Source organism: Balaenoptera borealis (assembly GCF_965194805.1).
Source record: "Balaenoptera borealis genome assembly, chromosome: 5".
NCBI lineage: Eukaryota > Metazoa > Chordata > Mammalia > Artiodactyla > Balaenopteridae > Balaenoptera > Balaenoptera borealis.
In genome coordinates, this window is record NC_138862.1 from 95,650,050 (window position 1) to 95,675,618 (window position 25,569).

At 40.5% G+C, this 25,569-nt stretch overlaps 1 protein-coding gene across 4 annotated transcripts in view; it reads left to right on the forward strand.

Moving 5' to 3' along the window:
* The window catches only part of TNIK (TRAF2 and NCK interacting kinase), a 406,336-nt gene extending 389,657 nt beyond the window's left edge, over positions 1 to 16,679 (forward strand). For all 4 annotated transcript variants that reach the window (XM_082393876.1, XM_082393877.1, XM_082393878.1 and 1 more), the window contains 7 exons: positions 423 to 566; positions 3,168 to 3,302; positions 6,486 to 6,586; positions 8,838 to 8,987; positions 11,280 to 11,439; positions 11,680 to 11,819; positions 14,024 to 16,679. In XM_082393876.1, coding sequence (XP_082250002.1) covers positions 423 to 566; positions 3,168 to 3,302; positions 6,486 to 6,586; positions 8,838 to 8,987; positions 11,280 to 11,439; positions 11,680 to 11,819; positions 14,024 to 14,107 — 914 coding nt within the window. In that variant the 3' untranslated portion in view covers positions 14,108 to 16,679. The remainder of the gene's footprint in view (positions 1 to 422; positions 567 to 3,167; positions 3,303 to 6,485; positions 6,587 to 8,837; positions 8,988 to 11,279; positions 11,440 to 11,679; positions 11,820 to 14,023) is intronic.
* Positions 16,680 to 25,569: the final 8,890 nt, after the last annotated feature.

A 25,569-nucleotide genomic window follows, 5' to 3' on the forward strand; every position in this document is an offset into this window, starting at 1 on the left:
GTGGGTAGGCTAGAAATCACTGCATGAATAGGAGTGGGGTGAACCTTGGGGAAGTCTGGAGGTATGATTTATAGAGAGAGCCAAGAAAAGGGTGGGTGTTACAGGAAAGGAATAAAGGCAGATTGTGCTAGCATCACATCCGTGCCTCAGGCTCCTCTTGAGAAGAACTCTATTTTAGGTAGTAAAGGGCTACATGTAATGAATGCTGCTACTACTTTATAAAAGAAAACTAATTTCATTACCAAAGGGACAGTGATTTAATTACCGTCTCAGAGCTACTACTTCTACACTCCCTACTGTAGTACCTGCTTGCCCATTAGTTTATATTTACAAGTCACAGTTTCTTAGGTTTTAAAGGGACCCTGCATGCAGAAGAGTAAAGTCCATAAGAGTCAGTCTTGGGATGCTTCTTAAATTTGCAGGTGTAAACCTCCTGGTGGGAACTGAAAATGGCCTGATGCTTTTGGACCGAAGCGGGCAAGGCAAAGTTTATAATCTGATCAACCGGAGGCGATTTCAGCAGATGGATGTGCTAGAGGGACTGAATGTCCTCGTGACGATATCAGGTATGTTGCTGGGATGACCAAGTCCTCCAGGTCTGCACAGATGGGAAAGGTGATCACCTCACTTCTGAAGGAATAGTAAGCTCTGCCCTTCCCAGCCAAAGAGCAGCACGATAAATTATGGCAGTAGGGCCAGAATGACATCACCCATGTTTTGTAACTCCAGAGATTCTGACCTTCAAAGGGAAGTCTCTCACCTCTGCCTGAAATCTGAATCAGACAGAGACACACCACCACGGCTGTGTACGTATGGGCCTTCACCCTCTGCCAGGCCTCAGCAAGGATCCTTTTAAGATGTCCGCACTCCGGTCATTGCCATCTACTCTCAGGTGGAGAATATAAAAATGTAGGCTTCTGGATGAAGTGGGAGATTGGTATTGACATATATACACTAATATGTATAAAATAGATAACTAATAAGAACCTGCTGTATAAAAAATAAAAAATAAAAAAATAAATGTAGGCTTCTGGGAGTGAGAAATTTTGCAAGCAGAAATTTCTCTGGCCTCTTTTCTTATAAGAACTGCTTTAGTTTATAGTTCACTGACATTTTAGCAAGTGCAGCTGGCCCATTGGGTGATTAGTCTGCAAGGAGATTGGAAGGTAGGAATCATTGCCACCCTCTGCAGCTTTCCAGTTCCCAAAAAGAGCTTAAAAAAAAAAAAGAGAGACAAAAGTGAAGGCCTTACTACTGACAAGTTAAAAATGTAACCTGAAGGAGTCTATGTTCTTGAAAGTTTTTTCTTTTGGATGGTGTTTGAAGGAGTTTAATAAATAATACCCCCCTTTTCCCCTCCCATCCCATCCAGTATGAAACCGACAGTACCCCTGCACATTAGAACCACCTGAGGAGATGTGAAAACTCCAGGATGCACCCCAGACTAGCGGGTCAGAATCTGGGAGTGTGGCCCAGGTCTCAGAAGCTTTCATGGCTCTTGAGTAGTCTCCACTGTGCAGCCAAGTTTGAGAACCAGCCATTGTTTTGCAAAGAGAAACATAGGGCTTCTCTTGGGTTGAACCTTGAATAAAGTTTAACTCTTCAGCTGTACTTCTGTTTTGAGAAAATGCCCTCATTTGATGCTACAATTTCCTCTTTTACCTGTCCATTGAATGCTCAGTTTCATCTCTTTTTATTCTCCCCAAATAAGGGTTCGCCAAGTAAATTCTTCTTGTATTATCATTTGAGTTTAATTCAGCATACTCCTTTATTCTGGGTAATGCGTTCTTGATTGCAACACTCCCAAATCAAATTTAAAACCGTACATCTGCCAGTCACGTACCAAAAGTGGAAATGATATCAGAAAATTCATGTTCAGACTTCATTATGTTGTTAGTGACACATCCCATTTTTAAAAGTGCAACCATTTCCTTTTATCATGAGGTGCACAGGTAGGGAAAGAAGAAAATGAAAACAGGAGCCAAATTTTCTTGAACTGCCCTCGGATCTGTGTTGGTACAGAGAGGAGAAAGCACCAGCCCTCCTGCCCATCCTAGCTATAGAAATCAATTCATATTCAAGACTTTTGGTTATAAAAAGGAATAGTAACTGCACGTGGTTCCCTTAACTTAGGTTATAAATGTACTCTCCTGTCAAATCCAGTGTGCAATGCTTTAATGTATTCTTTTCTTCTGGTATATATCACAGCTGCAAAATATGAAACATTTTTTGACACCTAAGAGAACTCAAAGGAAAATAAGTACCCAAGAAGTATAACCCACAGGCTTAAATTACTGATCACTTAGGAAAAGCCACCCCAAGGGACATCTTCTTATCTGATACTCAGATAATCTCAATATATTAAATTTTGCTCCTCAATTTAAAACTCCTCAGTGTTTTTAAGATGTTTCCTTACCATTACTAAGACTTCTTTACTCCATGATCTCTTTCCCATCATTTACCAAAGGGAACTTTTGTGTTTTTTTCCAAGTACACATCTTTTTCTCTGTTCTTATTTTTGTTTGACACTCCTTTCAGGGATCTCAGCACTGTAAACATGTCCAAGGGTTATTTTCTGAGCCCTGATTGCTGTCATTGAACTTGTTTCTCATATCTCCTTAAGAAATTCCTTCTTCTGTTTGGTAAAATGAAACTACTACCAGCTCTCACCTTTAAAGTAATAGAGGAGGCGAGTATGGGGGGCTCTGCATTAATGTATGCTGTTGGGTAGAAGGTGAGGGAAAGGTAGTCACACATGAGTATGCTAAAATGTCCAGTTGTCAGAACTCCTTCATGTAATTAGATCTGGAATGTTTTGGAACACTGATCAACCATTCCGTTACAGAATTAGGTCTTACTGAGCAGACACTGCCCTTTGCTCTGGGAGGAGAGAATAAGAGCACCTTGCTCAAATAAGAAAGCGCCAGAAGGTAAAGACAAATTATGCAATGGTTATTTGCCCAAAACACTTGGACCTGTTTTGATCATAAGTTCTGGCAGAGACAATACTTTGATGATGCTGGAGACACTGGTTATTGTGCCTTCACACATACACAGACACACACACAAGTGTAAATAAACATAAATAAAGTAAAATGGAGATGGGGAAGGATTGAGAGAAAAACCTGTCTCAGGGCCTTGAAATTAAAGTTCTGTTACTTCAACAGGAAAGAAGAATAAGCTACGAGTTTACTATCTTTCATGGTTAAGAAACAGAATATTACACAATGACCCAGAAGTAGAAAAGAAACAAGGCTGGATCACTGTTGGGGACTTGGAAGGCTGTATACATTACAAAGTTGGTAAGTCTCAAGACATGGAATTGCTTGCTCAATCCAAATTATTCAGTTAAGTTTCATTTAGTTTTTTTCCATCAGATATTGATGATGCATTTGTGACCAGTTTAAGACACTGCTGGAACCTTAAATATACTTGCATTATTTCCCCAAAAAGTCAGATTGATGAAGTTCAAAGAATGCATTCACAATAAAGTCTTAGGCTCCAGTTTGAACTCAATCCCAAAGACCCATTAAAATAACCATGAAGGAATAAAAGTGCTGTAAACCTACAAGGACAAAGGGACCAGGAGAAGAGAAAACAGATAAGAGATGTCAACAAAATTGAACAAGAATTGTTAGATGACTAGGAACAGAACTAGCTGACCAGGAAATGCTGAATTCTAAGTCTGCTGTGAGGAATGTCATCAAAATCAATCCAGTCACTCAACAGAACCCAGAAAGGCCCAGGACCTGAGGCCCCAGATGTATCTGAGGTGGAGGTGGAGGGTGGGATTGAAAATGGGAGGATTGTTGGAAAGTTGATGAACAGCAAATCCTCCAGAACCCAGTCAGGCAGTCACCCTCCCTGACAGCAGCAGAAGATGAAAGGTGGGCACAGCCAATCTGTTGATGGGGAATATTGAATTATAAGGACACACTAATACACACACACACACACACACACCCTTCCCCTGTTTAGCACCCCAGATGTTGCCAGCCATGCTTATACTCCCAAGCAAGAGATTGAAAGATGGTCTTTGGAGAAACTAAATGGCCAGCAAGAATAGATGTTGAGGTACTAATATTTGAAATGCCATGAAAAGAGCATGCTATCGAACCACCTTAAAAGTGAAACCCATCAGTCGATAAGCCTACTAGAGCAGACAGTGGGAAAATCCACTAATGGGAAGGAAACTTAAACAGAAAGAAGGGACTTTAGAGGAAACAAGGATAATGAGGAATGGAACAAAAAATTTTTAAAAGAAACTATCAATATAATAACTTCAGAGAGATTAGAAATACTGTTTCCATAAAAGAAGAATAGGTGTTATTTTTTTAAAAAAGATGGAACAGGGTTGGAGAATGTCATTCAGGGACCAAGAAAAAAAATCTTGGAAATTAAAATATATTGGCAGGAATAAAAAATGCAGTAGAAGGGTCGGAAGACAAAGATGAGAAATGTCCTAGAAGTAGAATGAAAAGAAAAGAAAAAAGAGAGAATAGGTAAGAAAATAAAAGTTTTAGTCCAAGTGGGTCAAAATGTAAGTTACATGAGTTTTAGGAAAAAGATTAAGAAATGGAAGGAGAAGAAAGCATCAAAGAAAGAATACAAGAAAAGTTTCTAGAATTAAGACCTCAAAATCTCAAATTAAAAAGATTCACTGAGTACCTAGTATAGTGAATGAAAAAAGACTCACAAGAAGACATAGCAACATGATATTTCAGTACCCAGGAAATGAAAAGGCTCTTAAAGCTTTCAAATTATAAGTAAATAAATAAACAGTTTACATGTAATAGACACAGAATTAGGTGGCCTGGGACTTACAGCAGTGCTAGAAGGTTAGAAGACAATGGAGGGGACTTCCCTGGCAGTCCAGTGGTTAAAACTCCACGCTCCCACTGCAGGCGGCGAGGGTTTGATCCCTGGTCAGGGAACTAAAATCCCACATGCTGTGCAGCGCAGCCAAGAAAAAAGAAAAAAGACAATGGAGCAAGGCTTTCAAAGTTCTAAAGGAAAAATTTTTTTCACTTAGTATTTTATAACCCATCTGTATTAGCCAGGGCTCTCCAGAGAAACAGAACAAGGATGTGTATATAGAGAGAGAGAGACGGAGAAGGAGAAAGAAATTAGTCCAGGCAAAGTGGGACAATGGAGGGTTCAGGAAGAGGTACCTACAAGAAAAATAAAATGTTACTAATAGATTACCTGCCATATTTGACTGTACTGACAGCACTAACAGAAAGTTTCTGTGTGCTTAGAGATAGATACATAGAAAATAAGGAAGTGAAAAAAATTTAGGAAAGCAAGAAAGGAATTATAATAATGGTATACTACATGCCTCATCTATGAACAATAATGATTTAAACACAGGATATTGACTTAACCAAAACTTGTAAGTATAACTATATTGGAGGTGTGGGGAGGAAGAGATGTGTACGTTTGAGAGAGAGAGATCTAGAGAGAGGAGATTGCTGTAAGAGACTAAACCCTTTCCATTCTCCAGAGTCAGTAGGTAATATCTACAGCTGAAAAAAGTTGTAAATAACATTATCAGCACGTCATTTAGAAATATGGAAATAAATCGCTGAAGAAGTATTTGAAAGTATATTAAAGACAGAATAGTAAACAGGAGAGGCATGCTACAGAAGAAGAGCTCAGAGAACAAGAATTTGGTCAGTTATCCTGGGCTAAATTCTTTAGGACACAGAATATTCTGTTTGTTCAAACATTTTATAAATAAAAAGACTGCCATGTGTACTGTCTTAGTCTGTTCAAGCTGCTATAACAGAATACCACAGACTGGGTGGCTTATAAACAACATGAATTTATTTCTCACAGCTCTAGAGGCTGGGAAGAGCCAAGATCAAAGTGGTGGCAGATTCAGTATCTGGTGAGGGCCTGCTTCCTGGGTCATAGACAGTGGTCTTTTTCCTATAACCTCACATAGCAGGAAGGGAGAGGGATCTCTCTGGGATCTCATGTTAAGGGCACTGGTCCTTTTTGAATTCCTAATAACTGGAATCCAAATTTGAATAGTAAGAGAACGGCAGCCATTATGTCTCTACCCATTTGTTGATTTTTCTACCATCTTGCCATACCAGCTCTCAGCTGCTTACATGTGGGTGAACATAAAAGCCAGGCAAGGAGACATGGAGGATTTTTATACAGATTCTTCTTACAATAAATAATTCACACCTAGACCTAGTTCTTAGAGGCAGTCATAAGCCAGTTACATCTTTAGATGAAGATAAGAGCCTTCAGTATGAAGCAAAAGGCCCCAGGTATCCTGTAAACCAAGTACATTAAAGGAAGTTAAATCTGTATCTATGAGAACATCCCACACCAGAGCATTACCCTCAATCAGGATGATATATATGTGTGTGTATGTGTATATATATATATATATATAGTGGTTTACACATTCATTAATACAAAAACTTGAATAAATTAATGAACTATTTTAATTCATAATTTTTCTATTACAGTCAAATATGAAAGGATCAAATTCTTGGTGATTGCCTTAAAGAATGCTGTGGAGATATATGCTTGGGCTCCTAAACCATATCATAAGTTCATGGCATTTAAGGTAAGTAGGCATGTGATTACCTAACAAGGGCTTGTTTTTTTATATAGTTTAGGTTCCCATCAGTTAACAGTGGTTAACTTACACATACACTAGTACCAATTTTTCTGTATATATTAAACCTCTTTTAAAAGTGTAGGAGCTCTTATTTGTTATTCTAAAAGTAAAGACTAGGTATTAGTAAATACTGTTAATTAGTCAAATTACAATTTGGGTCCACCCTCCTCCATTTCATGTCTATACATCATCATCTCTAAGTGGCATTTAGTGTGGAATGGTTACCAGGCAAAGCAGTCATTATGATATTAGGCAGTGAGATTTATTATACACCCACCTAACTAGGGCACTCTCTTGATATTTCGTCTGAAAAAGGCAGACCGACAGCAAGCAGCACTGAATCTCAAGGCTGAACTGAGTCTCTAAATCTTGTAATCCTCGTAAGCCTTTTGGGGAAAAGTCGCTAAAACTCACTTGATGCTCATATATCCCCATTGCTGTTGGACTTCTCTGAAATGAATACTGAATGGAAATGGCCTAGTTTCTCTGCCTCCTTCAATTTTCATTGCTGTTTCATTTTTTATCTTGTCTAAGTCTGTACCCACTGTGGTTGGCTTGATAACTCATGAGATTCAACAGAAGTAGAATGGGGAAATGCTGGTCCCGTTGACTCCAGATCATGAAAGCTGACCCCCAAATGCCAGAAGGACCAGTACTTATAGGCACCCTGATGTTTTCAGAGCTGCACAGTCTACCCATAGCCAGTGTGAATTTACCTTCTGTTCATTCTTACCCTCTGCCTACATCTCTCTCTTTCTTTATATCTCCTTGGCCCTCACTTTTTCTCCCCGCCTTTATGACTATTATCTTTCTTTGACCCTTTATGTATTTTCTGTTGCCACATATGCCAAGTGAGGGCAGAAGCTGCCTTGGGAACATTACAAAGCCCTCTTCAGGGCTGAATCACCCCTCGCTTCTGTCTTGTTCCTTTAGCAGGGCAAGGAGTTCATTTGTGATGTGCTCAGGAAGATGCGAAATGGGCCCCACTCGTTAACCCCGCTTTTATGGAGAGAAATGTTTGGAATGCATTGGGTTAGTAATAACACTTCAGGGATGACTCCTGAAAGCTACAGCGGTGCTGCTGTCCTGCCAAAATCTCTCTTCACAAAAGCTTTTCAATCGAGATCCCGTTCCCGTTCCGGTTCTGAAGTTACTGTCATCAGTGTACTAGCCAAAGTGCAGGATTGACTGCAAAATGCTTTGTTGAGCAAACCATGGCCAGCCTAGAAAGAGGGAAGAGCAAAGGCAAGGACTCGAAGAGGAAAGACTGGAGCCGGCAGGGGGTCGATCCCTCCCGTGGGACAAGGAGACGAGGCTCGAACCTCCCATATGTGAGAACGATGTTAGCAAACGAGAAGGAGGGCGGAGTCTGTTAGGTGACAGTGGCATGATAGCCGAGGCACTTGTGGTTTCACAGATTCTCGCCCAGACTTCAAGGCCAATACAGGTAGAGTGTGGATTAAATAATGGCAAAGGAAAACAGAGGAACACTTGACAGTTAGTTGGGGCTTAGACTCTGGAGTCTCACACACAGAACTTTGATAAACGTGGCTGGAGGTCTTTTTTTCTTTTCCTTTTAAACCCAGCTAGCCAACGTAAGCCGTGAGTCTTGAAATGAATCATCCCCACCGTCCTCTATCGCCCAAACCCAAGTCTCAGATCTCAACATTAAGTTTAGAGAAAGCGCCAGCCTGATGTGTACTCACTCACCCAGGAGAGTCAGAACCAGAGCACGCCTGTTAACCCTGAACAGGCTTAGCACAGGGCTGGCCCGCCTGCCCACACAGTCTGTCTCTGAAAAGGTAGTAGCCATGCCTGGGCCTGGCTGTCCCTTGGGAAGGAGAGGCGCCAGAGAGGTGACTGGACCTTCTTCTTGGGGAAAAGGCCAGAAATAAACAGGGAAGAACAGCAGCACCCAGACACCAAGCTTTTAATATATGATGACACTATCAAAACTGACAACTGTCAACCAGCTTCTCTGCCCTGGAGCACAAGGGGTAGAAAAAGGGGAGCAAATGGATGCTAGACTCTTCCTCCCAGAGTCAGAATATGAATAGCCCTGAAACTGAAAGAAAGATTTCCTAGCTTTCCAATTTAAGAAAGTCAGACATTAACTTCCACGGGAAATGGCTAAAGGAAAAATGTATTAAGATAACGTCTTTGAATGATGTGGGTACTCATGGGGTGATTTTTAAAGTCTTTTGCAGATCTCCAGCACAAGCCACTGCTTGTTGATCTCACAGTAGAAGAAGGTCAAAGATTAAAGGTTATTTTTGGTTCACACACTGGTTTCCATGTAATTGATGTTGATTCAGGAAACTCTTATGATATCTACATACCATCTCATGTAAGTTCCTGGAAGCAGACTGTCAAGACTCTCTGTTCCACAACCTGTGTGTATAGATTTGTTTTTGTACATTTTTAGTGGAGGTCATGCTAACTTCTACTAATCAGTAAAGCAGATGGACTTTTGGTCTTCACTAAATAGATGAGGCTTTTAAGACATAAAACATGTAAATTTAACTGATTTTTATGGCTGCTTAAAATTGAGTAACACGTAATAGCAGTTATTTGCCATTTACTGGACATGTTGTCTCATTGGATTTTACGTTAAAATACATACAGTGCTTTTCATTCAAGGGCATAGATTCTGTTTTTTAAGCAAGACTATAGTAGATGAGCTTCTATTTTTAGTTTTTGAAGGAGATTGCTTCACTTTATGTGGGAGAAGTCCAGGGATCCTTTTTCTGCTATTGTTCCTCTCTTCAAGTGGAGGGCAGTGTCACATGGCGGAATCAGACACCCTGGAGCACATGCTCTGGCTCTTGCATGTATTCGCTTTGCAATAGTGGACACGTTAGGCAGCCTGTCCAACCCTCAGCTTTCACATCTGTAAAATGGGGCTAAGATGACCTATCACATAGGGTTATCGTCAGCATTAAGTGAGGTCATACATCTAAAGTAGTTGGCACAGGGCCCTGCAAATTGTACTATTAATATTACTATACTGACACATTGCCTAAAACATGACTTTTAAGGGACGTGCCGCCCATGGTTTCATGTAGTAGGATGAGTGCACTGTAAATTGTGTTTCCTCTAATGTATGTAGTCCCAAGGCTAACATACAGTAGAAATTATTCGTCAGCAAAGTCTGAGACCTAATCTGTTGCTGTTTGGTATTTTGAGACTTTAAAGACTTTACTCCAAAGGAGCACAACAATTGAAAAAAGTTGTTTTGGTGCACGACACACACACGTCATTGGTTGTTACGTTACAGCTTTTCTCGTGTGTGTATGTGCACACAGGATTCACAGCCTGTGCTCTTGGTGAGGGGACTGGGCTGTACCCATGATCATCCTCCATCCCCTCATTCCTGTTCACCATGTACCTACTGGACGGCCATGACATTCTCAACCAGGGCATCGCAGCAACACCATGTCTCTTTTCCCAGAACAAGTCAATCTACACTTATCTGAATAGTATGATTTTTTTTTTTTAGTGAACGGTAATTTTTAAATTTTTTCTCAACAAGCCATTAATTTGGACTGCAGTAAGTCCCCTACATAAGAACGAGTTCCATTCCGAGAGCAAGTTCGTAAGTTTAGTTTGTTCATAAGTCCAACGAAGTTAGCCTAGGTACCCAACTAACACAATCGGCTATATAGTACTGTACTGTAATAGGTTTATGATACTTTTCACACAAATAATACATAAAAAACAAACACAAAAAATAAAGGAAACATTTTTAATCTTGCAGTACAGTACCTTGAAAAGTACAGTAGTACAGTACAACAGCTGGCACTTCTTAGCACTACCAGCTACATCACCGCTGCTTTTACGCTTGCTTCCGGACATCCTGGGCTTGAAATAACGATACTGTACTACTGTACTCTACACAGTACTGTAAAAGTAAAGTACACAAAAGCACAACCACTTGTAGAGGATGCACGCACGTCACAATGTACACCAGGCACGTGAAGATTGGACATGCGAACACACGTTTGCACCTTGGAAAGTTCGCACCTTGAAGGTTCGTATGTAGGGGACTTATTTAGGCACCCAGATAAACAACTGTATTGACTGTTCATAGCCTGTTTTGGTCCCACCTTTTGGCCCCATTTGGGCTGTTTCCATTAGATCCAACTGGATTGCATTCTCCTCATCTTTTTTGGAAGTGGATAGAAAACACGAGATTTTCAATGTCCACGGCAATGTGCTCAAATCCCAATTCTACCACCACATACTAGTGCAGCTTTGGTCAAATTACATAAGCCCTCTGAGATGCAGTTGCTTCATCTGTAGACAGAAATATCTAGCATAGGGAGCTGTTCTAAAGGCCAGAAGTTATACATGGAAAGGGCCCACGCTTGGCACAGGGCAGGTGCTCCATAGTTGTAGTTGTTGCTTTTAGAACAGGTAAATTGGATTCTCAACCTAGTGCCTAAGTTTGTATTTACCAGGGTATTTGACAGGTCGGTGGTTAAATTAAGCAAAACAAAACGTCAGTCTCTAGAATGTAAATGGAAAAGGGAAAAGAAAAAAAAAATTTTTTTTTTTTTGTGCAATTCTTAGAGAGTAATAGCTAAGATACTGTCTTATTTTTTAAAAGAATAATGCCTGGCCTTTCTTTGTCTTCTAGATTCAGGGCAATATCACTCCTCATGCCATTGTCATCTTGCCTAAAACAGATGGAATGGAAATGCTTGTTTGCTATGAGGATGAGGGGGTGTATGTAAACACCTACGGCCGGATAACTAAGGATGTGGTGCTCCAATGGGGAGAAATGCCCACATCTGTGGGTAGGTTAACCATTCCTTATCTCCTTCAGCAGTTACACCCCCCAAATGAAACGAAAGTCAAGAAATGTGAAACAACCATTTGATTCCACAAAAAAAAAGTCTGTGAATAACACTTGTAAGACTTGCTTTGTCTGTTTATCTCAAGTCGTTTGTCATTTTTGTGGTTAAGATGTGAACAGATGCTGTGAGTTATTGCCCATCTAATGTTTTTAATGCAGTTTTGGAAATTCCTTTTGACAGCCTACATTCATTCCAATCAGATAATGGGCTGGGGCGAGAAAGCTATTGAGATCCGGTCAGTGGAAACAGGACATTTGGATGGAGTATTTATGCATAAGCGAGCTCAAAGGTTAAAGTTTCTATGTGAAAGAAATGATAAGGTAAATCCGTTTCAACATTTGCATTAGTGTTTGCATTTTAAGAGACCGCCAGGTACCTGTGAAACCTTCATTTTCCTTTATACTGATTTGAATCACATCTGTGTTAAACAATCAATATTATCTTGAAATGGCATTATTTGGTTTGATTCCTGTGAACCCTCAAAATATATTATTCACACATCAAAAAAGACATAAAAACATCTAAAAAATTTCTTGTAAACTCTTAGTAACTTGTGTGGCTTGCAGGCCTTAAGATGACTCAGCAAATACCCCAAATTCTCCTAAGCACTTAGAAGAGTTGGCCTCTCATTAGTCATCTCACAGTGGGTGAACTTTATACCCCACTTTTAGACTTTTCACAAAATCACTATTGGGACGTAACCCATCACATTATATTCGATTTTAAATGTAAAACATTTGACATGTAGAAATATAAACTTTTAAAAAGTGTCACCCCATTCCTTAAGGAATGCACAATCACAAACTCAACTAGTGCCATGTCCTGTGTCATTCCAGCCATGTTTCTTCTGAAGTGTCATAGGGGGACTGTTTTCCAGTGAAATCGGCGGTGTTCGTCTGGCATGATCAGTCGCCCAGAAGGCGTATCCTGCAGCAGTGCTGCTTCTCCCTTGCCCTCCCTGTAGACTAACCCAGAGTTTTTAGTAGCTAAGCTATGCTGTATTTGTGAATTCATCCTTTGGGACTATGGCCAGCTTAGAAATGCTGTCCCCAAAACAGCAGACATAAACATCTACAGAAAAGAACGTGACAGGTTGAACAGACCTGCATCTCTTGGCTCACTCCCGTTCCCCAGAAGCCAGGCTGGTCTTAGTCTGGCCCTGGAGTAGCCAACTACTCTGACCTGGTGTGGTCTGGTGTGGTCTGGGTGGCAACAGCTGGGGATGGCAAGGATGGTCCCAGGCCCTTATCAGAATACGCTAGAAAACAGACCTGACCCCTAGTAAAATTCCAGCCCCCGCCTAGTCTCTGGGAATCATAAGACTACGAGTGATCTGGGCATGGACACCCACGCTCCAATTCATTGAAGTCCCACCCCAGAAAGCCAATTTCAAGTCACGACCACACCCTCAGCAGCAGGCTGGGACCACACCAGCATCTGGGGCCCGAGGTTTAGAGCCAGGGCTCACAGAACCTGGAGAGAACAGCGGCCCTTTCTTTCCCTCATTGTGTTCCCATGGGTCCTCTGTGCTTCCCCGTTTTCATTCACTGACCCTAACAGTAGCTTTACTTACATATGTAGCATTAGCTGAACGGTGAGCATTTCCACAGAACTTCCTAAGAAGTTGTTGGGAGAGACAGCAATTCTTCTGAAGAAACTGTGGGAATGAAGTAGCAGAGACTTTATACTAATGACAAAAGTAAATGCCTTGGACCAAAGTTTGGTGTTGGCTGACTGAAGAACTGGGCCACAGCCCAGAATATTATTTTTCTGGGCAGTGGTTCATTGATGTTCAGCTCAAGCAAGCAGTACCCCAAATTTTGCTCGCTTCTCTCAGTCGTTTGATAAAATGATTTAGCAGGCCCAGACCGAATGGACTGTGGTTCTCCTTATTAATGCCATGATCTCCTTTGGCCTAGGATATGCATTCATCAGCAGAGAAACCAAGCATTAACTCTTGGAATGCCAAAGTGAATAGGCATTAAACACCTTACCCTATCTGACCAGAACCACTTATTTTTTTTTCTTAATTGAGAAATGAAGTTGTATAGTAGTCAGTAGGCCCCAAATTCCCCCTTGACTTTGGAAATGTGAGAGGATTCTCTTCATTCCCAAAGTCTGCCCTCTTGTTATTAGGGGAGAGAAAAGGGGAGCCCCTGTGGCTTTCCAGAAATTAACAAAGGACGTGTTGTGTCCTAGACCAGAAATCCAGCATATTATCCTAGCACGAAACTCCCTTGTAAAAAGTGAGTGCCCAAAGGGTTGTTACAAATCAAGATATAGCCCCTTCTGGGTCCCTGAAGGCCAATGCCACAGTCAGTCATAGTAACCTTCATAGGAATAAAGGCAGGAATGTTTACAGAGGATGCACTGTATTAAAAGGCACTTTATAAACACCAGCCATTAAGTCCTAAGAGCTGACACATGGCAAGGATAGGACATGTGAGAGAAAATGGATGGACGGTTGAAGAAAAGAGGGAAAGAAACCATGCGGTTGAACTAACTTCTTTTTAATTTCAAACAGGTATTTTTTGCATCCGTGCGATCTGGAGGAAGTAGCCAAGTGTTTTTCATGACCCTCAACAGAAATTCCATGATGAACTGGTAACAGAAGAGCACTTGGCACTTATCTTCATGGCGTTATTTCTAATTTAAAAGAACATAACTCATGTGGACTTATGCCAGTCTAGAGGCAGAATCAGAAGGCTTGGTTGACCATACCGCTTTACCCTTTTCCTCTCCCTCCACCCGTCCCAGTACAGTCCATCTTTCAATGTTGCAGCCTGGTTGAGAAGGAGAGAAAAAGGTGGCAGGAATTTCCAGGAGATCCCCAAGAATGCTGCGTTGTCTGTGGACAAAGATGGACCACGTGCCCTTCGGAGTTAGGGATAGAAACAAATATTGTGTGCTCTTATGATTAAGCTGTGTTCTGGTGGGTTTTTGAGTTTTATTTTGTTTTGTTTTTTTACCTTTTTTCTTTACCCCTTTACTTTGTAAGAATGGGGAAAGAATGCATACTGAGAAAATGTCTGTTTTTAATTCTGTCTGCCTGCTAGCTTTCAGTATACAATGTGTTGTAAAATTTCCAATTTCGAATGGTGAGAGACAGCACAATAAATGTACCTTATCTCTTTACACTGAAGGCCATAACTACATAGTGGGGTAATTGTAGAACTCTTTTGCCTTCACGAACCCAAAAGGTTGCTTTTTGATAGCAACTGCTAATGGATTTTTAAAAGAGAAGAAAAATACTAGTTTTCCCCTCTTTTGGGAAATAGATTTTAAATGGCTAAACTACTAGCCTTAGACTAATAAAATCAACTACCATTTTTGTGAGTCTGGCAGGCCCTATTTTATATGGCCCTGTACAGAACAGAGTGTGTTGAATGGGATAGTAGTGCCATTGAGTTGAGTTGCCTCTAGTGAATGAGGGACTCTATAATACAACATTGCCTCAGCGATTATGCAACAGATCAGGGCAAAAGATGGGATGACAGAGGGGGTCAGACAGAAAGAGCTGCTGGAAACAAGCTAAAAATGTATATACACACACACACTTATTTTTTTCCAAATGCACAAAACTTCCCAGCTTAGAGGTCACTCTGTTCGGGCTTCGTTAGGAGTTAAGACTTTGTTCTTTCTGGGAATTGGAGAATAAATAAGATCCAGGCTCTGGTCGTTCCCAGCTTTCTCCTGAGGGTGCCACTTTCCCAAGATGAAAACTGTGACTGAAAAAATAATAATAATAAATGTTTCTGAGCTGCCTGTGTTCTCTCTGGGTTGGTGAGAGAAGGGACTAGACTACTAAGCCTGCCTGAGACCCAGTGGGCATCATTGGTTCAGATGTTATAGAACTTGAAAGCAAGGCTTTGGCCGAAATTCTGAGACCCTAATCATTTTACCTTCCTCCAAATTACCCAACATACGGTAAACAACATTTGTGCAGAATATGTATGTATTTCGTTCAGGTTGACTTGTGTCCTTATAGACTCTTACGCGGATGATTTGAACTTTTACGTGACTGTCTGGGATTTCTTTTTCCAAAGCTACCAGCATGGCCGCCTGTGGTATCAAGGTGTTGCAAAACGATATCTGTGTTGCGCTTCCTGTTTTAACCTACCTCGTTTCGTTTGTTTTGTTTCACTGTTCATCACAGCAGTGTTATCTCCAGGAGACATATAGAGAGCTCAACTGGCAATCTCAGGTGCATTTAACATTTTAAAATGAAACAGTAGTTGACCAAATTGTTCTTCTTGAAAAATTGAAAAAAAAAAAAAAATCCAACAACAAAACTAATGTGGCTTGTTTCTGGAGAAAACAATTACTCTAAACAGATCAAAAAAAAAAAAATCTATGATCCTACTGATTTTGCCTAAATACATGAGCAGCTGATGTACTATTAATGAGAACAAAATACACATTAGGAAAACGGCGCCATTTCAATCTGGTGGCTTGGGCAAGGGGAGACAGGGAAGGGGAAATATTCTAGTTCTGTTATAGATGATTCTGCCCCTTCTGTAAATGTGGTTGTCATTTGCAGTTATTTTAAGCAGGTAACACAGGAATGGAATTGAGGATTATCTTCAGGCGATCACCAAGATGTCCTCATTGTGGTCCCTTTAGTGCTCAAAAGCAATGATATCCTCCCGTTCTCATTTTTACTGCTAAGGTTCTGCTGCTGAACAATATTATCTTCACAAATTCCGCGCAACAAATTCAGCAATGACGTTTTGGATTGAATTTAGCAACTACTGTAATTGGATGCTGACGTGGACAAGATATATTGATTTGGGTCTCATCCCCGCATGTGATTGCCACCAGCTCTTTATATCGCTGCTGTGGTATTTTAAACCAGAAGCTTCTTTAAATTATGTTGCAAACTGATCTTTGTTTTTATGTTTTGTTTTGTTTTTATTTCTAAGTGGTAAGTTCGAAACACACAGCTTTAAATGATTTTTTTATTGTGGGATTTTGGGTACAGTTAAGAAATAAAAGGGAATCATTGTGTTTAAACATAAGGTAGTTTGTGAATGTATTTTTTAAAGCCTAGATTCATTGAAACAAAAAATCATAAGAGAACAATATTAATGCAGTCTTGTTTACAGTATGTACAGTGACATAACATAGAACATGAGCTTTTCTGGTGCCAACAACAATAAAACACAGACGTTAAACATCAAGCCATGCCTTTTATATTTTTGTACAAATATCTTACACAGAGTACAAGGCAAAACCAAATTTAAAAAGGGCCTCCCACAAATCTGTGCTCCTTAAAAGATTTCTAAAGAATTCTTTGAAGCTTTTATCTCCAAAAATACATTTTCCTCCATCAGGACTGACCCTAGCCCTGAAATACTGAGGCCTAGGTCATGCAGAATATTTCAGAATAACTATTCTTGGGCCTGTAACAATTCCCAACTTTTTGGTGTGCTTTAATTCTTTATTCCTTTTTTTGGGGTGGGCAGGGGTGAGGGGGTGGTTGTACTTTTCCTCCCTCTTAATATCATCTTAAAAATAAAATGAGCCAGTTCTAGAGATAAAATCCCCAACAGGAAAAAATAAAACTAAAAACTGAAACGAGTTTCAAGACCAAAGAAATTTTTATTAAGATTTCTATGCAAAGAGAAACTGAGCCCTCCCTCCCCCAAAGTAAGTTTCTCTAGATCTTTTCTGTCCTTGCTACTCTCAGTTGATAATCATGCATAAAATCCACTGCAGCTGCTCACACCGTCGTCGTGGGCCGGGGTCTGTCAGGTGACTATCATTCCTGAGTGCTAGTCCGGGACTCTAGAGAAGATTCCTCCATGCAGTGGGTAATGGCAACAGCGGACCTGTAAGATCCCTTCAGATGGGGAGAGTACTCTCTCTCCATGCCAATTACATTCAGACCATTGTCCTTGCACACAGTATAAGTGAAGACAGCTTGCACTGTGCCACATAAAATCTAATGACTCTGTTTAGATATTTTTCTTGAAGACTTTCGAACAGTGCTTCAAGAAGACTTAGAGCTACTTCAACAGTATAGATGAAGGCACAGATGCCATCCCACAAGGCCACTCAAACAGGGACTCCATTTTTCTAACACTTTGACACTGCTTTCCAAGACACGCTTTTTACATACGTTGCATCAAGTACACATTTTTTAAAAGCATCTTAATGCCTGGTTGTCAAGACCTACTAACAGTTTTCTGTCTGCTCTTGTGACTTATTGGTAATTGGTGTCTCTGGTCGCTCCTGTGCAGTAGATTAGAAAGAGATGTGAAATTCAGGCCGGAGCCATTTTGGTTTTGTCCGTTGCCAGACAAGAAGGGGCTGAAGTCTGACCTCACATTCCATGAAGTTTAAAAAAAAAAAAAATGTTTTCCCTACTAGTATGTGTCCCACTTCCTGTCACTGTATTCTTGAAATGTTGAAGAGCTATTTGTGTTATAGTGTGTGCTGTCTTTGAAAGTCTGCTTGAACAGGCATCACTTGCATTTGTGCTGACTGCTTTAAGGTATGAGATGTGCTACATTATTTTTAAGAAAGAAGATGCAGTTACTGGTCAAACTTTTTTAACCCTCCGGAGGAAAATAGGAGAATATCTATAACATGCTGATGGCAATTCTGAATGACCCTGCCATGCTCCCGAAGTTCCCAAATCTGATTCTATGTTCTGACCATCTCAACAGTTTCTGTGAATTATTAGTTACCTTTTAGTTCATCCCTCAAAACTTTAAATCTAACTATATCAAAGAATAACAAACAAATCCAAAGCTGACCTCCCTGAAACTATACAGTTACAACATAAAATCCAAAAATCTAAATTTGATTTCATTTACCTGCCAGCATTTCTCATAAATACCATTACATTTTGGCCTTGATCAGGATTGCAATATCAAGAACCTTCAAATGTGCTGCTCTCCTTTTATGGGTCCCAAAATGGGTATAAACTGATCTTCTTTCAGAAGCTCCAGCAAAAAAGAAAACCTCCTGAGAATTTGCAAGTTCAAAACTGACCATTTGTACATGTCTACCAAATATTTTCTAGTGTTGTTTGATTTGCATACTGTATCATTGTTCTGGGACTTTTTCCATAGACAATTAGAATATTCAAAAATTTGCATAGCATCAAACAGTATGAGACCATAACTCTCTGCTTTGAACTTCATTCTTCTAGGGCTGTCATTCCAGAAAATGCCAGAATGCACCAAAATAAAACTCATAAAAGCATTTTAAAAGCAAAAATCCCTGGATAAGTTTTGAGATATTCTAAATTCAGACCAAAATCTTTGACTCTGTCCACGATGCCAAACATTTGGATGAAGACTAGAAAATACAGTTTAAAATAGAAATGTTCTAAAGTTTCCAGATTTTTGCTTTGTGTAGATATCTTCAAACTAACTCAACTCCTTGCATGATAGGGTTTGGTTTTGATGGTTTGTTTTTATCACACTAAATTGCATTGCACAGTTGAGGCTGGGCAAATACTGGAGGAAAGGTGAGTTTTCATTTCCAGCAATGGATCATTGTTTGTCCATAGCAAATATCCATGCCCCAGCTGCCTCTTCCTCCTATCTTTTCCCCTGGGGTTAGTATTAAGGAATAGTAATTCTGTATTATGGTTTATTTAAAAACCTCAGACATCACCCTGAATCAGAATTTCAAGTGTTAGGTGACAGCAAGAAATAAATCTGCAGCAGGAAAAAACAAAAAAGGATGACAGCTTGGATGAAGTTTAAAATTGGATGTTGTGAAACTATTTTTGTGCATTTTAGCTATCTTTTTTACAATGTTAACGTAACTGTAGAAATGCCAAATTTATAATATTGGAAGGGAAAACTATCATTTCGCTATGCCTACAAGTGTTTACGTTGTTTAAATCTCCAGTTTTCTTAAGTGTTTTAAATTGTCAAAAATGTGCTGAAACTGGATAAGTCTCACCTGCGTCAGGGTATAAAAGAAGAAAATCTTCTTGGCATATTTTCTAGTCTAAACCTTTTGGTTACTTTCAAGTACTTTTTTTTTCCCCCTGCATTCAAAAAGCCTTCAGTTACTGTTGTCTAAGTTTGTTCCAAGCTGTAGTTAGAAATGATTTGATAGGTTCTAAGCCGGGGTTTTCCCATACTGTGACTGCCACACCCTGGAATATACTATTTTATGTTATCTCTATCAAAATGTGAACAATAAAATATTGATAGTAGGAGGACGGCTGCTTGTTCTTCATTGCCACTTCCAGACTATTATCCCTTCTTCCTCCTAAACACTTCAATGCTTTGAAGCTCTTGCCATCAGCCTATAAGTTCTCCAGTTACCTTCGGTCACTCCCCCTCATTGCTTCAGTATCTTGGCTCTTAGCTCACTGTCACCATCTCCAACACCACCCTTGATTAATTCGTGGTGATTTCAAGAACCACTTAGAGAATCCCTGGCTTCTCAGTTTCCTGATCTTGAACAGTGAAACTTAACCGTTACCAATTACCTCAACACCTCCTAAACTGGTAGCAGGCAATTCTTCCCATTTGCTCTAGGTGGATCCCATCCATTGTCACCAAATAAAGGTCATCACCCCAAAAATCTTCTGTGTCACCAGCTTTACTCATTCTATTGGAGGGCTGCTCTGCATTCATTCTGCAATCTCTTGTGTTACAAACACCCTGAGCCCCACTACCGTCCCTAACTGCCATCTTACTTATCTGTTCCCCTTCACACACAAAAAAAAACAAATCAGCTTTTCATCCCCACCACAAGCAGCTCTTGCTAAGGACACCAGTTATATCCACACTGTCAAATGCAATGGCCAGGTCTCTGACTTCGTGCCGTTAAACTTACCTGCAGTCTTTAACACAGGTAATAACTCCTTCCTTCTTGAAGTATTGAATAGTTTCTCAGCTCTGGGACATCCCTCTCATGGTCTCTCACCTCTCTGACCATTCCTTATTGGTCTCCTTTGCTGAATTCCTAGAGTGCCCAGCACTGGACATCCCCTTTCTAAGTGATCTCTTCTAGTCTTGGGGCTTGAAAAACCATCATATTTTTATCAATACTAATATTTTTATCTCCAGCCCTAATCTCTTTTCTGAAAGCCAGATTTATATGTCTAACTACTTACTTGGCATCTTCACTGGATGCATAATTGACATCTCAAACTCAACATATTTAAAACTAAACTAATTTGCACCCCACCTACAGATCTACTCCCATTACAGTCTTGTCTATGTCAGTAAATGGCAACTTTGTTCCTCCAGACCAGACCATCTTATCATTTCCCTTCATTTTTCTCTTTCGCATACCACATGCAATCCATTAAAAACAAAACACCCTTTTCCCCCGCCCCCCGGCCCACTTTAGAAAATATCCATAATCCAAGCTGAGACCATGCCACATCTTACCTGAGATGACACTTTTAAAACATCCACTAATATACCAGTTTATGCCACTTTTCTGCTCAAGTGCTCAGTGTCTTTCCATCTCACTCAGAATGTCAACTTCCTTACAGTGGCCTATAAGGCCCTAATAAATCTGACCTAGCCTTTGCTCCATTCCCAACCGCCACTACCACTTATCTGACCTCATCTACTATTACCCTAGTTCACTTTGCTCCAGCCACACTGCCCTCCTTGCTTTACCCAGGAGACCCTCAAAGCATGCTCCTGTCTCAGGGTCTTTGCCCTGGCTGTTTCCTCTGTCTGGAAAGCTCTCCATTCATGTATCTGTATCATGTGCTCCCCGCTTCCTTTGGATCTCTGCACAAATATCCCTAAACTATCAGAGACCTATATAAAATAATTTCCAATCCCCCACTTAGTCTCTGCCTTTCATAGCGCTTATCAGCATCTAGTTTGTTCACTGGCCTATCTCCAGTACATATAATAATGCCTGGCAAATAGTAATCACTCAGTACGTATTTATCGGATGAACGAATGAATGACAATAAATAATAACAGAGTTTGGGGATTTTTTATTAAGGTATAAAACTATAAATTCATTTTCATTTCAATATCAAAACAAAAAGCTGCGTCCAAAGTCTATATCATAAAAGCATAGGTCTGCTTTCATGTAGATAATGGAAAACCTAATGGATTTGCTTTCCTGGAAGGCTATTGTGGATGGAAAACACCTCGCTATAATCCTGGCTGTACTTTCTTGCTCCATGAATCATCTTAACAGGCCAAGCTGCAGGGTTGGAAGAGAGGCTGTCATATAGAACCTTGAGAAAAATGTATTTCAAAACCATTACATTTATACAGATAATGATCCATTTTAAGCTACTGGCATTGCAATAAGTACAGAGTTACTAGAAGTGGGAAGAGGATACTGAATTTTGTTTTCTGGTCTAAATGTTTAAAAATGATAACAACAAATTTTTTTCTAAAACAAGAAATAAACAACATTAAAGGTATTCTCCTGCCAAATGCAGCTTCAAGAAAGCCTAATGACATTTGGGTCTTATGATTCTTCCAAGTGACAGTAGTTCTGAGGCTTCCCTGGGCAGCCTCTAACATCTGTATATATTCAGCTCCACTGAATGTTGTTGCATGAAGTTTTGTTGTAGGAAATTGACACATGCCTTCTGATGAATTTATTGTTTCACTCAGTCTTGTAAAGGTCACAGCTTGTAGTTTCAATTTGTTCAATCATGTATTTTCCTGCTCACTTAATAAAAGAAATATTTTAAAAAATAAAGGAAGAAGATAATGAAATGATGTAATATGAAGCAATATAACAGTGAAAGAATTTTTTTGTTCCTCTATTATTTTCCATGTCTTTTCACAAATCTGTTGAGATGAAAGAGAATATGTAATTCATGCTAAATAGCAAGGGTGATGGTCTTAATCAATCTTTTCCAGGACCAAAGCCATTTTTGGATTCCATGGTACTTAGCTGTAGATTCCTGGAGTCCTTTACAGCAGATACAGAGCATTGGTTCCAGGTACAGATAGAGAATGTGGAACAGATGCTAAGAAATGCCCAAGGTGTCAGTCATTGTGAACAATCTAAGCATCACAAATTCCAGTTGTAGAGACCCCATAAATGATTTTCAAATGAGTTCTCAATAATTTACGTGAAAATATTTGAGCGTTGGTTTTCTTTAAAATTGAATATCACCAGCTTGAAAACATGTTTTTATATATCCATAAGCAACTAAGTTCATGTTCCATGACAATAACAGTTTGAAAGAAGATCACCTCCAGCCAAGAAAAATAGTCATCTTGGTTTCCAAAGTTCAAAGTTAATTTACCAGATGGTGTCATGAGGACATGGATTAGCAACTTCATGGTCTGAGCAAATATTTCAGCCCTACACCCAATGCTGCATGATCTCGGGTCATCTTGTATTACTAAACTCGTTTAGTAATAGAGATGCCAGTTAAGACTGAGGAATTTAGGGCTAGAAGGCATCACTGGACCAGAAAGAAAGAGCATAGCCTTCAGGTCAATCTGATGCTTTCCCCTATCTCACCCTTCCTCCTCACGAGGACAGCCATTCATAATTGGAGGCCCATCAATCTGGGCAGGCCAAAGTTATCACCAGTCCAAGACAAAGGACAACACAGTGAGCTTTCCATAAAGCTCATTTAAAGACAGCCTCATTTGGACGCAGCATGTTCTCACTGTATAGTGAAAAGATGTATTTGAGAGTCTGGTGATAATATATACACATTCATTTCATTAAATGTTCTCGTTTGGCAAAATTAAAAATTGGCAGCCTTTTTGTTGGTCCCCACAGGATTTGGGGTTGTATGGGGTTTTGTTTTTGAAATTTTCCTGCTTAGCAAAAAAAATTTTTAATGTGGTAATAACTGCTCTAGAGTACTTATAGAAGTCCAGATCTTTTTTTAGTATAGAAATGTACTGCCCATCTCAAAAACTGAAGGGCTAAATATAGAAAGGGGGGAAAAGGGGAAGAGCATGATCCAGCATCAGGAACAAAGCAGACGCCCGCCCTGGTGTCCATATTTAGACTTTTGTTGCTGGCTTTATCGAGGTAAGTGGTGGTTAATCGCAGGCAGAATTCAAACAACTTCCACAGGCCCAGGTACCAGCGCAGAGTGAACACGCTGTGACAGAAGACATTGCAAAACACAGAAGTCATCAACTAACTGCATCCCGGCCACCTAATAAGCCTGAGTTTCCCAATCATTTTCAATATGATGACTTCCCATCATAACCACCTACGAAACTAAAAAGCAGCAAAAAGTTCAGTAACACTTTTAAATGAAACTGCAGTTCATAAGCCACACTCATTTGAAAAAAAAACACTTATACACGTGAGTCATTTAGTCTACAAACAATGTTTGGTATACGCTTGGATACTGGACCCTTTGTTATAGATCCCCACCCCCAAGCCCTGCTGAGGTCCATGGCCCATAATTTGGAAAACGTAACTATAAGCATTTTCCCTAAGAATCTTCATTTGTATCTTGGTTGTGTTTTATGGCAATGTTTAATGTGTATATATTCACGGTCATTGGTTCAGTTCATCTTAATAAAGCTGCCTTGTCACCGTCAAGTATCAGAGAGCTCAAAAAAATTCATCATAGTATTTTTATTTTTTGCCTGTTTATATGCCATCTTATTTTTTAAAGTGGTTGAGACAGCCATGATCTGACTTTTGACAAGCCACCCACACAAACCCACCTGTGTAGAGAAAAAGCAAAGCAACCATTTATTTACCAGCTGCTTAATACATAGCAGGCCTCACCGCTGGATGCTAAGGCAGAAACAGCTGATGAAGAAATGATCCCTGCCTCTAAGGTGCTGCAGACTCCCTGCCTCTAAGGTGCTGCAGACTCCTTTTGCTCCAGGGCAGGTGGGGAAGGCAGGGGAGTAATACAAACAGACACAGAGACAATAGCGAAAGAAGCAGAGCCCAGCGTTTGACAGAGGAATGCAGGGACTAGTATGGGACTGAAGGGAAGGGACCCTCTGCCTGGAATGGTTATGGAGGGCTTCCAGGAGCAGGTGGCCTTTACCAGGTTATGGGACAGGAAAAAGGGAGAGAGGCATTCCAACAAGAGGGAGCGGCTTGAACAAAGGCACAGAGGAATGCAGAGCATGTGGGCCTGGAAATGGCAAGTAGTTCAGTATGACTAGAGAAAGTGCTGGTGGAGCAGGAAAAACAATCACCTGACTACATGAACGTGGAGCATATTCTTTACCCCCCTATGCCAGTCCTCTAACATAGGCCCCAGGGGTTTCAAATTCCTGATTCAGCCAGCTGCCTGGCCAACGTGGGCAATGGTTGATGAATGAATCACGCCGTCAGTTAAGAACGCAGTGATTCCTGTGTGTTTGTGGTGAAACCCGTGAGAATGGATCATTTCGTGAATGTAATTCCCAGCGTTCTTTTAGTTGCTGTCTGTAGGACTCAAAGTCCCCAGATTTCTTCACTGAAGCCCAGCTTTGAAGCATGAAGCTGGCCCGGGCCCTACTCGCCCAAACTCTCCTGGTCATAGGAATCACCCGCGTGCTGGTTACTCAGGCAGACCTTCTGGAACACCCCAACCCTGCTCTGAGCAGTAGTCTGTAATTTGGGAGCCCGTGGTCATGATTCCCCCCCCCCCCCACCCAATCCCACACTTTGAGAAACACTATACTTCTGGAGTTTTTCTTTCTTCCCCTTTGAACAATTCTGCATGTTTCCAATATGTCTAGACACCAAAAGTGCATGCAAACAACCACCCTGTTTCATGTTGTGCAGGCGTCTTGGTACCACCTTTTGTCCCAAGTAGGGATTGCAGAAGTCTTGCCCAGGTGCTGCTGTGACCAGCCAAATGGGACGAGCCATCTGGGCCACCGACCTCGCTCCTCATCTACCATGCTGCATCCCGTCGTCACTGGGGCACACTCCTTCTCACAGCCGGGAGCTTTGCTGCCCACGGGGGCCTGAGCCTCCGACTTGGAGACGCAACATTGCAGCACGTGGCCTCAGCTCAGAGGGCCTTGCTGAAGACACAGGATGCCTACCTGCTCTCCTACTCGGGTCCTTTTCTTCTTGTTTTCTTAAGTTAATAACACCTTTTACTTTTAAAATATACCCTTTTAAAACTACATTCTACTGCTATTATTTTTGCCTATTTGCATACAC